At 25.7% G+C, this 14,699-nt stretch overlaps 1 protein-coding gene across 8 annotated transcripts in view; it reads right to left on the reverse strand.

The window, feature by feature from the left end:
• Positions 1-14,699, reverse strand: part of LOC107443783 (plexin-A2) — a 285,630-nt gene that overhangs the window by 12,784 nt on the left and 258,147 nt on the right. For 5 of the 8 annotated variants that reach the window (XM_016057758.4, XM_016057785.4, XM_016057769.4 and 2 more), the window contains 18 exons: positions 13,854-13,983; positions 12,529-12,691; positions 11,541-11,634; positions 10,989-11,115; positions 10,697-10,828; positions 10,176-10,283; positions 9,990-10,083; positions 9,058-9,242; positions 8,035-8,207; positions 7,644-7,773; positions 6,825-6,961; positions 6,265-6,453; positions 5,195-5,288; positions 4,845-5,096; positions 4,435-4,611; positions 3,304-3,553; positions 2,561-2,703; positions 1,066-1,196 (listed from right to left, as the gene is read on the reverse strand). In XM_016057758.4, the coding sequence (XP_015913244.1) occupies positions 1,066-1,196; positions 2,561-2,703; positions 3,304-3,553; positions 4,435-4,611; positions 4,845-5,096; positions 5,195-5,288; positions 6,265-6,453; positions 6,825-6,961; positions 7,644-7,773; positions 8,035-8,207; positions 9,058-9,242; positions 9,990-10,083; positions 10,176-10,283; positions 10,697-10,828; positions 10,989-11,115; positions 11,541-11,634; positions 12,529-12,691; positions 13,854-13,983 (2,709 nt within the window). The remainder of the gene's footprint in view (positions 1-1,065; positions 1,197-2,560; positions 2,704-3,303; positions 3,554-4,434; positions 4,612-4,844; positions 5,097-5,194; positions 5,289-6,264; positions 6,454-6,824; positions 6,962-7,643; positions 7,774-8,034; positions 8,208-9,057; positions 9,243-9,989; positions 10,084-10,175; positions 10,284-10,696; positions 10,829-10,988; positions 11,116-11,540; positions 11,635-12,528; positions 12,692-13,853; positions 13,984-14,699) is intronic. The other 3 variants (XM_016057792.4, XM_071188192.2, XM_071188191.2) reach the window with 1 other exon arrangement.

Raw genomic sequence — 14,699 nt, forward strand, 5'->3', positions numbered from 1 at the left:
AATACACCATACACTTTTATAACTACAGCTTTACATACACCTGAAGTATTGATTTGTTTTTGCAGTTCACTGTCCAAAGGAGATTATGCATTTCTGATTTAAATATTTTATCATTTTAAAATCAGTAAATATTAAATTAGAGTTATTCAAATTTATGTGCACTTAAAAGACAATGAATTATTATGTTTAATCTTACTTATTTTAATATGGATGTAAAGACATTTGTTGAAATTGTACTTTAACCAGTTGAAACAAAACCGAGCAGTATCACATACTTTTTTTCAAAATTATTCATAAATGAGTTGGATATATTTTTCTTTTAATTAATACAGTGATGAATAGAAAAGTTATCCTTCCATCATTATATTTTCTCTTTTTACTTTGTTTAAAATTTAACATTCTGTTCTAAATATAGAACCTTTTGTATTACCCTAAGCCATTTTTAAATCTTCCCTTAAATTTTCTCCACTAAAGAAAGAACACATGCATCATAATGCGGTGGAAATGATAAATTCCTTATGTTTATGCAACACAAGTGAAGTTTGAGAAGAATAAAAATTCAAAATAGAGAAAAAATATCCGGAAAAGAAAAAACAGAATAAGTTAAATATGTCATAAGACATACCACAGAAATAAAATTTTGAAAACCACACTTATCTGTTTTGAAGGTTGTAATATTATAAAAAAAATTCTAAATTTAAGCTGATTTTGATAAATATAATTGCCAATTGTAGTTTTTTACTTTGGATATGTGCATTAAGCAATAAGAAAATGTGCTCAGAAATAGAGAATTATACCACTTTATCAATTGGAAATTCATATGATCAGGTTCCCTTGAAATAATAACTCTTTCTTGGTATTAAATTCAGAAATGGAACTTCATATGATTTTATTAATAATAATCCCACATAGATTCTATCGTTATTTAAAATTATTTCCAGAAAAGATAAAACTAATTTGTTAAGTTAAACTTGTTATAAAGAAAAAAAAAGATTGATTGTAATTAAAAAAGATTTTGCAGAATATTTAAAGAAAGTAATAATGATTAATTAAATACTATCTTACCTGTCTCTCATAGAGAAATAACGATTCGATTCCAAAGTTCTTATGAAAAGTAGTAAGAAAATTTTATTCATGATAAGCTGGCCATATAATCTCAATCCTTTTTCGATATAAGGTTTCTTCAATGGATCAAGCTGGAATTAAGCATTATATTTGTGAAATTTATTTAGTACATAGATTTCTGCACATCACATCTTACTTCAAATAAAAAAGAAAAACTAAAAATTAGACATTCCACTGCTTTTCAATAAACGTATGGAAAAATCTGAATGCTTATTTTAAGTTTCAAATGACTGTACATTGATCAGAAAAACAAAAAAATGCTTGATTTTATTTTACTATAGGTAATATCTATAATCATACCAATAACTAAGGTGAACCAGTTTTCAATACTTTTTTTTTAACTGGTATGAAAAGATCAAGCAATCCAGTAGGTTAATAAACATTAAATTAATATATATATATGTATTAAAAATATTTATGGAAAAAATAATTCAAAACTTTTATAAAAAATCTAAAATAGTTACAATACCTCCCTCTTTTATAATTAGCACCTATTATTTACACACATAATTATATTATAGAGATTGACTTTTTTTACAATAATATAGGTATGATGAAATAAAAATTTTGTTAAAAATGCAAAATAATTTTATTTGCAATTGAATATTTTTTTATTTTTATTATTTTTTCTTTTTTTGCATAAAATAAATGTTACTTGCACAAAATAGCTTCCAAGAGCAAAAAATATTATTTGAAAAAAAAAATGCTACATAATTTCAAAACTAGAAAATTATAAGCAGTGCAAAGCCTTAATTTAAATTACTAATTTTACAAATTGTCTACAATTTCTTCAACTGTAATAAACTTCAAGCATCTATTACAAATTGCACATTTTAGTGTAATAGGATATTATAACTATTTATAAATAATAGTAATTTGTGTGTCAAGAAGCATATAAATAGTAACAAACAGCAAATATAAATTAATAAATAAAATCATATTACAAATTATATACATTTCTTAATAAGAAATGTGCAACAAAAGTTTTGATTGCTACAGGGGGCATAAAATTGTTTTTAGCAAGAAGTTGAGTCATAATGGCAACATGGAAATACAAGCCTTGATTTTTTTTTTTTTAAATTTATTAAACCAATTTCAAAAAAATTATCAATAAAAAATTTTATCACCTCATCAGAGATAAGCTAGAAAAGATAATGTTTTTACTGTATAAAAACTCCAACTCCATATGTTCCAAATAGTTTTCATTTAAGCTTTCTATATTACATGAGCTCATTAGGTTATATGGTTGCTCATTTTAGATTTTCTGAGAATCAACAATATGAAAATTTTACACATAATTTAATTCATGATGGTGCAGAGACGAAGAGTTTTCGTTTAAATATGATTCAATATAGATAGAGCTCATTTGATATAATTGCAATTTTATGCTTCTAATATCAAATACATTAATACTTAAACAATAAAATATATTTACCTGCATTTCCCTGAGTACAGGATGGTCATCTGAATTCGGAAATAATACTTTCATGGCATATGATTGATAATCCAAAAATGGTATTCCACCAGCTGTTAAATCACTAGTTAGATCTGTCATTTCTGTTTGCAACTCAGCAAAAGCTAAAATAAAATATTAAAGGTTTAAAAATTTTGAACAAAAGAAAGGATGAATAACTTTGATTTTCTTATTTCACATACAATCATGAAAAGTTTTATTTATAATTAAAAAATATTTTTAGCATTTTGGATCGTATTTATTATAATGTGACCAATTATTATAGTAAATAAAAATAGTAAAAGGTAAAGAAAATAGTTAAAAAAATTCATACAAATTCTTTTCTTTTTAATAAAAAAAAAAAATTCCAAGATAGTTTAAAACAAAGCACAAAAAAGGATTTTTCATACTGTTTGACTAGCAATATATTATATCAAACGATTTTTGCGGAAAATCTATGATAAATTCCTATTTTTGCTTAAATTCAGAACATAAAACTTTCATTGAGGTAGTAGGAGGTTTGATAAAATAAACATTTATAAATTAAATAATATTTTAACAAATTGAATTTTTTTAAACATTAATTTGAAAGAAAATAAAACACTATTTGAGTATATTAATTAGTAATCTCCCAGATCTATGAAATGAATTCTGTTATTAATAAAATAGCAAATAAGTTTCATAATCTGAAAGCTAGAATTGTAAAATTAATGAGAATAACTTACCTTCTTTGCACTCGCTTGCTACTCGTAACTCTAAAACATCCATTTGCTCCTGCATATTTTTTAAGACTCTGGAGCTCTCAGTGGATTTTTGACGGTAGGCAATCAAAATAATGATGACGATAATGACAAGAATACAACCTCCAACAATGACTCCGATGATAACTGGTTTTGATAAGGCACTATCATGAGAAGACGGTAATTCATAACTAAGTTTTCCAATAGGAAATTTTAGGATGTCACCAACTTCAACCTAGAATAAAACTTACACTTATTAAAATTCAGAAAAATACTCGTAATACTCGTTCAGAAAAATTTATCACAGTTAGAATTTTAAAAAAAAGCTTTATGAAAAATTTTAGAATACTTGTCAAAAATCAAGTGAAAGAAATATGCTTAGAAGAGATCGTAAATTAATATTCTGGCAAAGAAAAAGCAAAAGTCTATCAAAATCTAGAGAATAAGATCTGAGGGAGGATGATCTAGTAACATCAAAACCTATTTGATTGCCAGAGAAAACAAGTAGAGAAAATAAATGACAATTGCAAATTATTCTGTTTTTCATCTGGCAATCAAACAGCTATGGAAATTTGTAGCCCCGTCTTTCTAGTAACACATTAATTTTTAATAGCATTTTGCACTTCGTCATTTAAATATTACTACGCCATTCTTAATGTGCATAATTTAGGGCTTCATTTTTACAAAGATTCTAAAAATATATATTGAGGATAGTTATTACCAAACACACTGTATAGTTTGTCTACGGGACAAACTCCCCCCCCCCGCCACGAAGTCTTAGGCGGTCTGCTGTTATGGAAACAAGAATAGTACATTTCAGAGAGGGTAGCTTCTCTTCACTCCAGGGTTAATACAATAGACTAAAGAAAAAGATTCCCTTTCTCTCGACGATCCGAACCAAAACCTGTCCTAAACAGTGATCCCACATCCCGACTTGAAATAGTTATACCTCGTTACCATAGTCACCACCACGGGTTCAGGCAAATGGCTAGGGGAGTTCTAACTTTAGACAAACTATACATGTATGTGGAAAAAAAGTACAGTGCACAACACACAAGAACAATTTCCTATTACTGAATGCTAAAAAAGAATTTAAATCAGACGTCAAAATCTTACCACAACTTCAGGCAATTGGCCTTGAACAGGGTAACCAGCAATATCACGTGCAAAAGGTTGAGAAGTTGGAGGACGACAAGTCAACTGAGAACGAGAAAGTGACGTAACATTACAGAAACTAGTTCCAATACGCACAATTACATCAGATTCCTGTGATGCTCTGTCCAAATTTTGACCCTTTTAAAAAAATAAACACAGTTTATTTTTAATAATTTTTTTAATTGTTAAAAAATAAGTCAATATCAATTAATAAATAAATGTAAATGAATTTTCTAAATTCTTAATATCAAATTTAAAAAAATTTAATAAATAATTTCTCAATTTTTTTTATTTCAATAAAAAATTTATGTACGAACTTAAAAAATATTTATTATCAGTAAATTGAAATCAAAAAGAAAATTTTCAATTACATTGATAGTTAGATAGTCACTCTTGTAGTATTTGATGTTGTTTTCTTCAGTAAATTTATAATAAAGTGGATCTGGATACATGTAAAATTTTGGAAACCCTGGTTTTTCACTTAAATTTTTAACTCTTTCAACATTATCCATTAGAAATCCAAAGTCAAGTTCAATTGCTTCATCTCCAGAGAAATCCAATTTAGATGGTGGTACAGCAGGACTTCTACATTTCATTTCAGAAGCTGATTCAGCTTTACAAGCCTAAAAAATTTATTAAATTTATCAACAGAATTACACGTGTATTATGAAGACATCTTAATTAATACCAGAGAAAAAAATTAATAAAAGGTGATTCTTACACTAGTGTATTCTTGATTATCCACTAAAACATACATCATAGGCTCTTGTACAGCATTTAGGTTCGTACCATGAACTGTAATACTAATGCCTCCACTAAAGGGAAAAAAATATATATTTATAATAGTTTTATTACAAAAAGCATATGTTTTCATTTTAAGCTAAAAATACTTATTTGATAACGAAATTATCAACTTATAACAGAAATATTTATTGTTATAAATTGATAAAAAGACATTGGTTAAAAGATAATTTAAAATTTTTAATAAAACATCGAATTAGTTTAACTGACTAACTAATGTTGTAAATTAGGAGAACAAGCGTAACTTAAAAATTTAATTCATCTTAAATCAGCAAAATTTAACATAAGCATAGTAACTTGGAATGCAAAACTTCTCTCTGTCTAGAATAAAAATGGTTAAAATAAATTTAGTGTTTAGTGATCATCATCATTAATATATATTTTAAGAATCCTTGTTAGCGGCAAAGTATGAAATTATACAAACTAAAAGTTGTAAAGAATTTACAAGTGGGTAAAAACATAATTAAAATCTGACAAATTATAGCGAAAGTGGACTTAAGACTATCAAAACCAGTCCTCATTAAGGCTAAAAATTATTTTCATTCAAAAAATAAACTAATTTATATGCTTTTGATCTTGCCATCACAATAAATTAGTTAAGTCTTTTTTCTCTTTGCTTAAATATTAATTTGAGCACCCCTGTAAAAGCTAATGTTATTTTATCTTCACTTTAAATAACAATTTCTTAAAAATATGAATGCTAATAACAAGAATGCAAGTAAATAATACTATTCTAGCACAATATGTATGCAGGTATTAGTAATTTATCTAATTAGGATGAGATGTCTGTGGAAATATGAAATAGAACATGGAATACAAGTAAAATAAAGCTTGAGAAATGCTGGCAATAACAGTATTAATAAACATTTTTTAAAAATATTCTGATATAAATAATTTATTTATAACTCTGGAAGTCTTTATTTTTAATAATAGGTAAATATTGCGAAAACAAAAATTCCATATAAATTGATTATTAGAATAATTGATCACCTGGGAATGCCTTTAGGTGTTCCACGTTGACCAGACCCTGATTCTACATGAATTATCACTGGATCATCCACGTAAAGGAAATTATAATCTTCAAAGATACGAAGACCATTATCAAATTTGACACGCACTTTCCCATGTCCTTTTTCTGTAGAAGCTGATGTTGTGCATTCCACACAATTTCTTCTTCTCCTAAATAAAAGAAAAAATTACAATCATAAAAAAATGTTAATAGAACTAGATCAGAAGTATAAATAACAAGTATCATAATTTGAAATTACTTGTCATTCAATACTCTAATCAAATTAATAGATTTTCTCTAATGGAGACAGATTTATAAAAGCAGACAGAAGGTGCCACATATATGTTGGCTTGTTTAACCTTAGATTTATTAACATTCGTCTTACAGATTATGCAAAACACGTTAATACTTGTAACTTTTAAAGTGAAAGAGATAGAAAGATGAGCTCCTAAATACCTTTCTAGAGAGCTAGGCAAATGTTTATGAATGTAGGGTTAAAAGAAACTGGGGCAAATTACACTCAGAAAAAAAAAGGACTTACCCAGCTACTTTACATTCTAAGCCATCAACAAAAGCTTCAGCTCTGCTCCCTGCATCCATGTGCAAGCCCCATATCCGCAGGCGAGTTCCTCCAGATTTGGGTCCTTTACTTGGTTCAACTGAAGTTATTCTTGGATTCTAGAAAAAACACAGGAATTTAGATATAGAAATATAAGCATACACCAAAAAATTAAATTAATGGAAATTTTATGATAATTTGTTTGTTGTCATTCAAGAATTCTTTCCCCAGGTGAAGAAAATGTTTAGATAAATTTATTAATATTTGTCTTGAAAAGCACCAATTGTAATTTTAAAAAAAACTTAGGGTCATATCTGTAGGAGCAACATAAGGGCAATAACTTTTCTACATTAAATAGTGGGATTTTACATATACAAATTGTTGAAATGATATGAAACATTACAAAAAACGTTTATCTCATTTTTTACTGAAGCTGATTCATTAATGACTAATTTTACTCTTGGGCAAAGACTTTTGCATGCTGGTGTAAAGAAATTTAAAATTATTAATTAATTAACTTATGCTTTTACTGTGCAGTCTGTTTCAATATTACTAAAAAAAGTACCTTTTAAAAAAATATAATAGTGCTGTTCATTAAATAAAATTTTTCACCTTTATACATTAATAATATAATAATTTACAAAATTGTTTAATCAAGAGCAAAAATTTTAAATACAAACTAAAAAATATATATATAATAGTTAAAAATTTAAATTATTTCATTAAAATTATTTGCATTGCTGTCTTAGACTGAATAGCTTTTAATAATGAAAAAATCCAGCATTAATAGATAATACTTACGACAAATGAATATTGCTTTTTGGAGCGAGCTATGTAATCATTTTGAACTTTTACCACAATTGGGCCAGCAATAGATCCTCTACCAAGACCAGTAGTCAAATTTCGTGGACTTTCAACTTGACAAACAATCCTAAAAAGTAGTTAAGAAAAAAAAAAATTTATTAAATATCGAAACTTAGTTTCAACATAGATTTATAACTTAAAATCTTTTTAGTACACTTAACAGCAACAATAATTATGCTAAATAGAAATTAAGTTTTCGTTATACTATGTCAAATCATAAAATATTAAATTTGAGTAATACATAAACAGATTTTGTGGAATTATTGCACAAGAAAAAAAAATACACAAAATGATTTTTAAATCATGTTCCAGAATAAGGTATACTTACTGACTAGTTTTCCGATAATTTTCTTTGTGTGGTAAACATTCAGCAATGGTACGTCCATCAGCATCATAAACTACTTTAACACCACCAGCAACATCTTCAAATACTCGACCTAAGTTGATACCTTCGATTGTTATGTTTGTGCCACCTTCCCAAGGACCAGACTCGGGAAAAAACTGGAAAAAAATAATAAATAAAATTAAATTCATCATAATGAGTTAATTTTGTTAATTTTTAAACTACACTATTTGATATTATATAAAAATAATCAAAGAACTAAAAAATCATGAAAAGAAATAAAATGCCTGGTCACTGAACTATGAAATGTAGACTGCAAAGCTATGAAAAAGACTAAGTGAAAATGTATATGTATGGTGAATTTTTATGCCAAACTTTACTAATACAGTAGGGAACCGATTATCCGGAATGATCGGGACCATCGCTATTCCGGATAACTGATTTTTCCGGTTTTCTGAATCGCTACAAAAAGCAGTTTTTTAATTGTTAAACCCAACTAAATAAAATAATGTTTTTTGGAAATAATCTTAAAAAGAAGAAAAACCGATGAAGTAATACACTAATGATTATTTCCAAAATGATGGTAAGGTGAACATCTTTCAAAAAAGAAAGAAAAATCCTAAAACCTTATGAGGAAAAAAAAATTTTTTTTTTAAAAATGGCGGGAAAATTTATCGAATTTCGTTTCGGTTTTTTGGTTTTCCGGTTTTCTGATTTCCGGATAACGGATTCTGTACTGTACAATAAAATACTGTTTCAGAGGAATTGAGCCTAAATCTATTGCAAATATTCGTCTGAATGTTAAAAACACTAAAAAAAATCTTGATATTTCCGTTAATTATAAAAAAAAATTCATCAAGGACAGTAAAAAATATCAATGCAATTTTCAATGAAAAAGAAATCAACAGTATGTTATGATAGAAATATCTTTAAATGCTGCTTGGGTATAAAATGAAATACACTATTGGTATTTTACCCTGTAAAATTAAACATCAAAAGCATGCTTACCCGCGTAATTTTTGGGTCTGGACATGTTTGACTATGGTCAAGCCATTGAGTTGGATCTGAACTACATTGTTCATGAACTTGACATGATGATGGTGGATCCTGACACCAACCACAGGCATATTTATCTGGAAGCTCTAGACAAATACCACAATTCTGTGCCATTCCTTGACAGCGATATACCAACACTAATGAAACAAATATGATGTTATTTGATTTAAAAAATGTTTTTAAAGAATTGATGATTAAATAACAGGAAATTAAAGATGTTTTAATGATAAATTACAACAGATATTATGCACTGGCAATTAAAAGTTAAGATGCTAATTGAAAAGTTTCTAAGCTGTGTATGCATAAAATATATAATTAATTTATTTTTTAATACCATTGCTCCTTTTTCTTATTTTTCATTACTCATGGATTATACTTTTTAGAAAAAAAGATATTTCATATTATATAATTTAATTCAAACTTATTACAACTGATTTTTAAAAAAAAAATTAATGTTATATATTAATATTGTAATACATTATGATGCTTTCAGGTTATTGTACTATACATCACTACTAGAGGCATCATACATAAATTCACGGTTTAATAAATAGGTAATAAAATAAGATGAAAAAAGAACCAATGATAGTCACAGATATTTATTATTAAAAACTGCATTAAAATTCCTAAATTAAGCTAAAAATTATTAGGGTGAAAGCTTTTATTACTAAGCAAATATATGATCTTATTTAACTAATATTTTCAACAATGAATTTAAGGCTCTTCTTAGGTTTTAAATTAACTTTAAATGAATATATATTAAGAAATAAAATAATATATTAAAGCAAAGAATTGGTTGTTTTAAATTTTTTTTATAAAAGGTAAAAAATATTATTTTTTGTAAAATTTCACAACTTATATAGATTTAAAATTTATATAATTACCATGAATATTTTCAGGATTGTCTAAGGGTTTACTACCATCCCATATCACAGCAAAAGCAGTAGTAATATTTGGAGCTTGAGTTCCATATGTAAACTGAGCAAAAAATTAAATAAAGAATATAGTTAGGAAAAGGATATCTTTCCTATAAAAAGTCAAATGGTCATATCATATATTTTAATACTTACTCCCATTGGCTCACAATATATAGTATCACCTAGAAGTTGAGCATGGACCTGCCTAACTCTGCCTTCAATGTTGAATTGACATACAAATCTTGTTGAAGCAATAATAGGCTGTTTAAAAAATAAAATGTGAGATATGTGTTAAGTTCATAAACACAAAAATAATTACTTATAACAAAAATTATTAAATTTTCAAAAAAATTTAAAATCTGCAGAAAAAATTTAAAACCTACCCTAAATTATTGATTTCTTATGCTAATTGAAACAAATAAAAATTCAACTTTTAATAAATAATTTCCAAAAGCTCCAAAAATGTTTTTATTATATAGGTTTATTATAGAATAATGCTTTGATCTGTTTAAGTGTTTTTTTTTGTTGTTTTTTTTCTTTTTTTAATGATAAATCCCAAAACAGCTATTTTATACTAAAATATAAAAAAAACTTTTTCTTTAATTTCAAAACATTGTTTTCAAGTATTATGTAATAATCAGTACAAAAAAAAGTATTGATTTAAAGAAACTAACCTGAATATTATCAACTTTTACTTGTATCCGCTTGCTTATGCCGGATGGTACTAAAATTTCAATTGAACCACCAGTAGTTGTGTTAATTCTGGGACAAAAACCAGGTCCAGATCTAATACTGGGTCCAATACTCTGTGAAAATGTTAAAAAAGAAATAAATGAAAATAGAAATCACAATTGTAAATTACATAATTAAAATAAAAATATAAACAAAAAAATTCTTTCATTTCTAATAATAATGCATGAATAAAATTTATTAAGATTATAAGGAATACAAATTGTTAAATCTTACAGAAATTCCAGTCACTAATATATCATTACGACAGTTTTCTCCCGTGTCATGAGTACAACGATGACCACCAACACACCAATCACATGGAAAAGGACTGGAAACACATTGGGTGCATCTGGAATAAAATCTAGCATTTTGAATGCAGATTAAAATAGCATAACTAATACACTTTTAAAACATTATTTGATTTGAATATCTTTTGAGCAGAAATAAAACATTTAGTATGTGAAGAAAAATATTTAATCATTGAAATAGAAATAATATATATAAGAGTGGCTTTAGGATATTTAGTTAACTTAATAATAAGAATGAGATTAATAAAACAGAAATATATAAATAAAGCAGAAATATATAAATAAAACAAAAATATATAAATAAAACAGAAATATATAAATAAAACAGAAATAAATAAATAAAACAAAAATATATAAATAAATCAAAATGTTACGTGCTAATTAAAAACAAATTTCAATAAGATTTGCTATAAAATAGAATTTTAAAATAAGTTAAATGCATAAATTAAGTAAGTAAAACCTAACAAGTTGCACTTACGATGTATAAGTGCTGCAGTCATAAAATGTAAAATTTGTAGCAACAAAGTCTGGTCCAATTTTCATCCGAACTGATAACTTTGCAGTAAAATGATCTGTAAAATAATATCTATTTCAATTTTGTGATGTTAACATAAAGTAAAGAAGAAAATTTTAAATTATGCCTAAAATTGAATCTAAAATTTGTTCTTCACTTGAAATTAGCAATATAAAAATAAATAAATTTGAAATGTTGATTAATTTTTATAAATAGTATAAAATAATTTGTTTTAAAAAAGAAATATAAGTTATTATCTTTGTGCAAAAAGAAATTAAAACAGCCTTGTTAAACATCTCGTGTCCCTAAAAAACTCAAACTGAATGTTGTTATTAACATCATGCTAAAAAAAAAAGTTTACAATTACAAAATGTTACCATTTTTTAAAATGTATAGAAAATGTCAAAATTATTAGCAAAATATTTTAATTTTACAAAGTATTTTTAAAGAGGACAAAAAAAGAAATTGAAAATTATTCAATTTTTCAAAACAAAGATATAATTTAATTAAAAACTTCAAATAAAAGTTAAAATCTAAAAACACAGATTTATTTTAAATAAACATTTCAACAATTTAACTAGTACTATATAAAATTTTAAGAGAACTCTGTTTACTCATTTATAACAAATATACAGGTATGTAAAATACTCAATAAAACCAAGCTACCAAAAACATTAATTTTTCTTTCATGAGTGGTTCTGTCCAAACATTTTGATTTAATTTTACAGTTATTTATTTTTTTTACTAATATAATTGCTTATTAGAAATATTGAAACTGCTGTATATTTCTAACTATTTTACTTTTGATTATTATGTTGGTTTTAAAGCTTTTTTCCTAAGTTCATAAACTTGAAAAGAATAACATTGATAGAGTTAGAAATTAAAATATAGAACATAAGTACATTATAAGATGGAGTACAGAATGAAAAAAATACCTTTTTCTTTTACTTACGTTGAGTGGGTGGTATTGGAGGTAGAGAATCTGTATGAGGAGTAGCACAGCTGACGCCATTTGCTGAACGAGATGCATTTGTAACCAAAGTTTTTCCAAGAGCAGTGAAAGCACAGAAAAACTGCCCTTCCAAGACTGGTAAGTTGTCAATTACTAAATTTAGCTAGAAAATAAATTTTTTTTTATTGAATATGAATTGTATTAAAATTTTCAACAACCACAAAAAATTATTAACATATACGTTATATAATAAAGTGAAAAAATATTTTGTTAAATATTCATTAACACCTCAGTTCTAGTTTTTCCCAAACTTAATTGTTTCTTTACTGCAATATAAATCTGTTTCTCTCAATGTTATTTATTCAATGAGAAATAAGTAGCTGAAAAAATTTTAAACAATTTTGATTGGATAAAACAATAACTCTAGTAGAGTTAATCATTTTTAGTTGTTGAAAAATAGGGTAAGTATGCCAAGAATGAATGTGGGATGATATTGTGTAAATATCATCACTGTTTAAAGCAGTGGCTGTTGGGTTCATGGGTCTTAAAAATTGAGTGTCTGTTTTCAGAAATTACGAATGAACCTTTTTATTAAATACTGATATAATATTCCGGTATATAAAATAACTAAGATTATTTAATAAACAGTACAAAAATTCTTTAGCATTTGTTTTTAAATTCTCATGAATTTTCCTTAAATATACCAAACTACATTTTGCTATACCATATTGAAAAATATTTTACTTAAGTTTCAAAGTTTTTTAATTAAATTTTAAATATTAATATAAGTGAAATTGCAAATGAAATTAAAGGAAAGTTGTTAAACTGAAGTTTGTGAAATAGCAAAATGTTTTTACATAAAAAATAAACTAAAATAAATCATAACTAAACTTAAGCTTACAAAACTTATTTATGTATTTAAACTTAAGCTTATTGTATTTAGAAAAATTTAGTTACAAATGTAGTTGAAATTTTCTTTTAACCTTTTAAACCTGCATTAAATTTGGGATAAGGTCAGTTTCCCTTCTTGTATATATTTATTATTCTATAGAAAAGCAGTTCAATTAACACCGAAGATTAATATGTCAATTCATAAAGTTAACTTCAAAGGTTATTTTAAGGTAGTAAAATAATTCATTAAATATTTTAATTATATGATAAGAAATCCTTAATAAAAACTGACTTTAAGACCCATTAGGGAAATTCGAGTTTTCTTAAATAAAATAAATTTGAAAACATTGTTCTTAGCAAGTTTTCTAAAATGTTTTTTTTATTTTTCATAAAATTAACAAACATATCTAATAATATGCATGTTTAATACTTACAATTCTGGCAGTTGTTCTCTGTATCTGAGGTGGGTGAACACTTGTAATGGTTGTGCACTTTCCACTTTTATAAGATAACCAATATAAAGGATCTTGGGCAGCTTCAGCACAATCACTTCTTAAACTACACCTAAAATACAAAAACAACTTAAATAACAAGAAATTAAGACTTACATAACGTTTATCATTTGCTTGTAGCTTAATTGTTAGAATACATTTATAATAAAAAAGTTTTTTAAAAAAAAACTAAATCTACATTTTACCAAAAAACATTTGAAATTTTTTTTTATTTTATGCATATAGGCTTCAATAGATGTTAACGGCTGTGCAAGAGAGGAAACACTGAAAGCAGCAAAATTGAGATTTTTATATATTTAGCATTTTTGCGTAATAAGCAACATATTGTAAAAAAATATTTATTTTCAAAAATCAATTTCTTTTATCAGTTATATGAAATTCTATTTTGGCATTGATTGTATCAGCAAGAAAATAATTGTCAAGTAACTTTTCTCGAATTCTATCATGAAGCACTTGTGCTGTTTTCTCATTTGTGCGTCACAACTCTTATTTACAACCTAAAGTTCTAGCTCTCTATGTGTAGGTGTTAATTAAATAACAATTAAGAAAATAGAATTCGTTTAATTTTGTCATAATTTAAAAGTTTCACTATATGATTATCTGGTCTTATGCAAATTGTTTATCTTTGAAAATTGTTTATTGTTTGGTCAAAATCTTTGAAAGACTTTACATCAACACATACATAAAGAACATAATCTTAGTTATCTATCAATAGTATAAATGTCATAAAAATGAATTTATTAAGTATTAAGAAACATTTAGCTCAGC

This window comes from Parasteatoda tepidariorum, chromosome 12 (assembly GCF_982258835.1).
Source record: "Parasteatoda tepidariorum strain Cologne lab strain chromosome 12, Ptep-v5.0, whole genome shotgun sequence".
Lineage (NCBI taxonomy): Eukaryota > Metazoa > Arthropoda > Arachnida > Araneae > Theridiidae > Parasteatoda > Parasteatoda tepidariorum.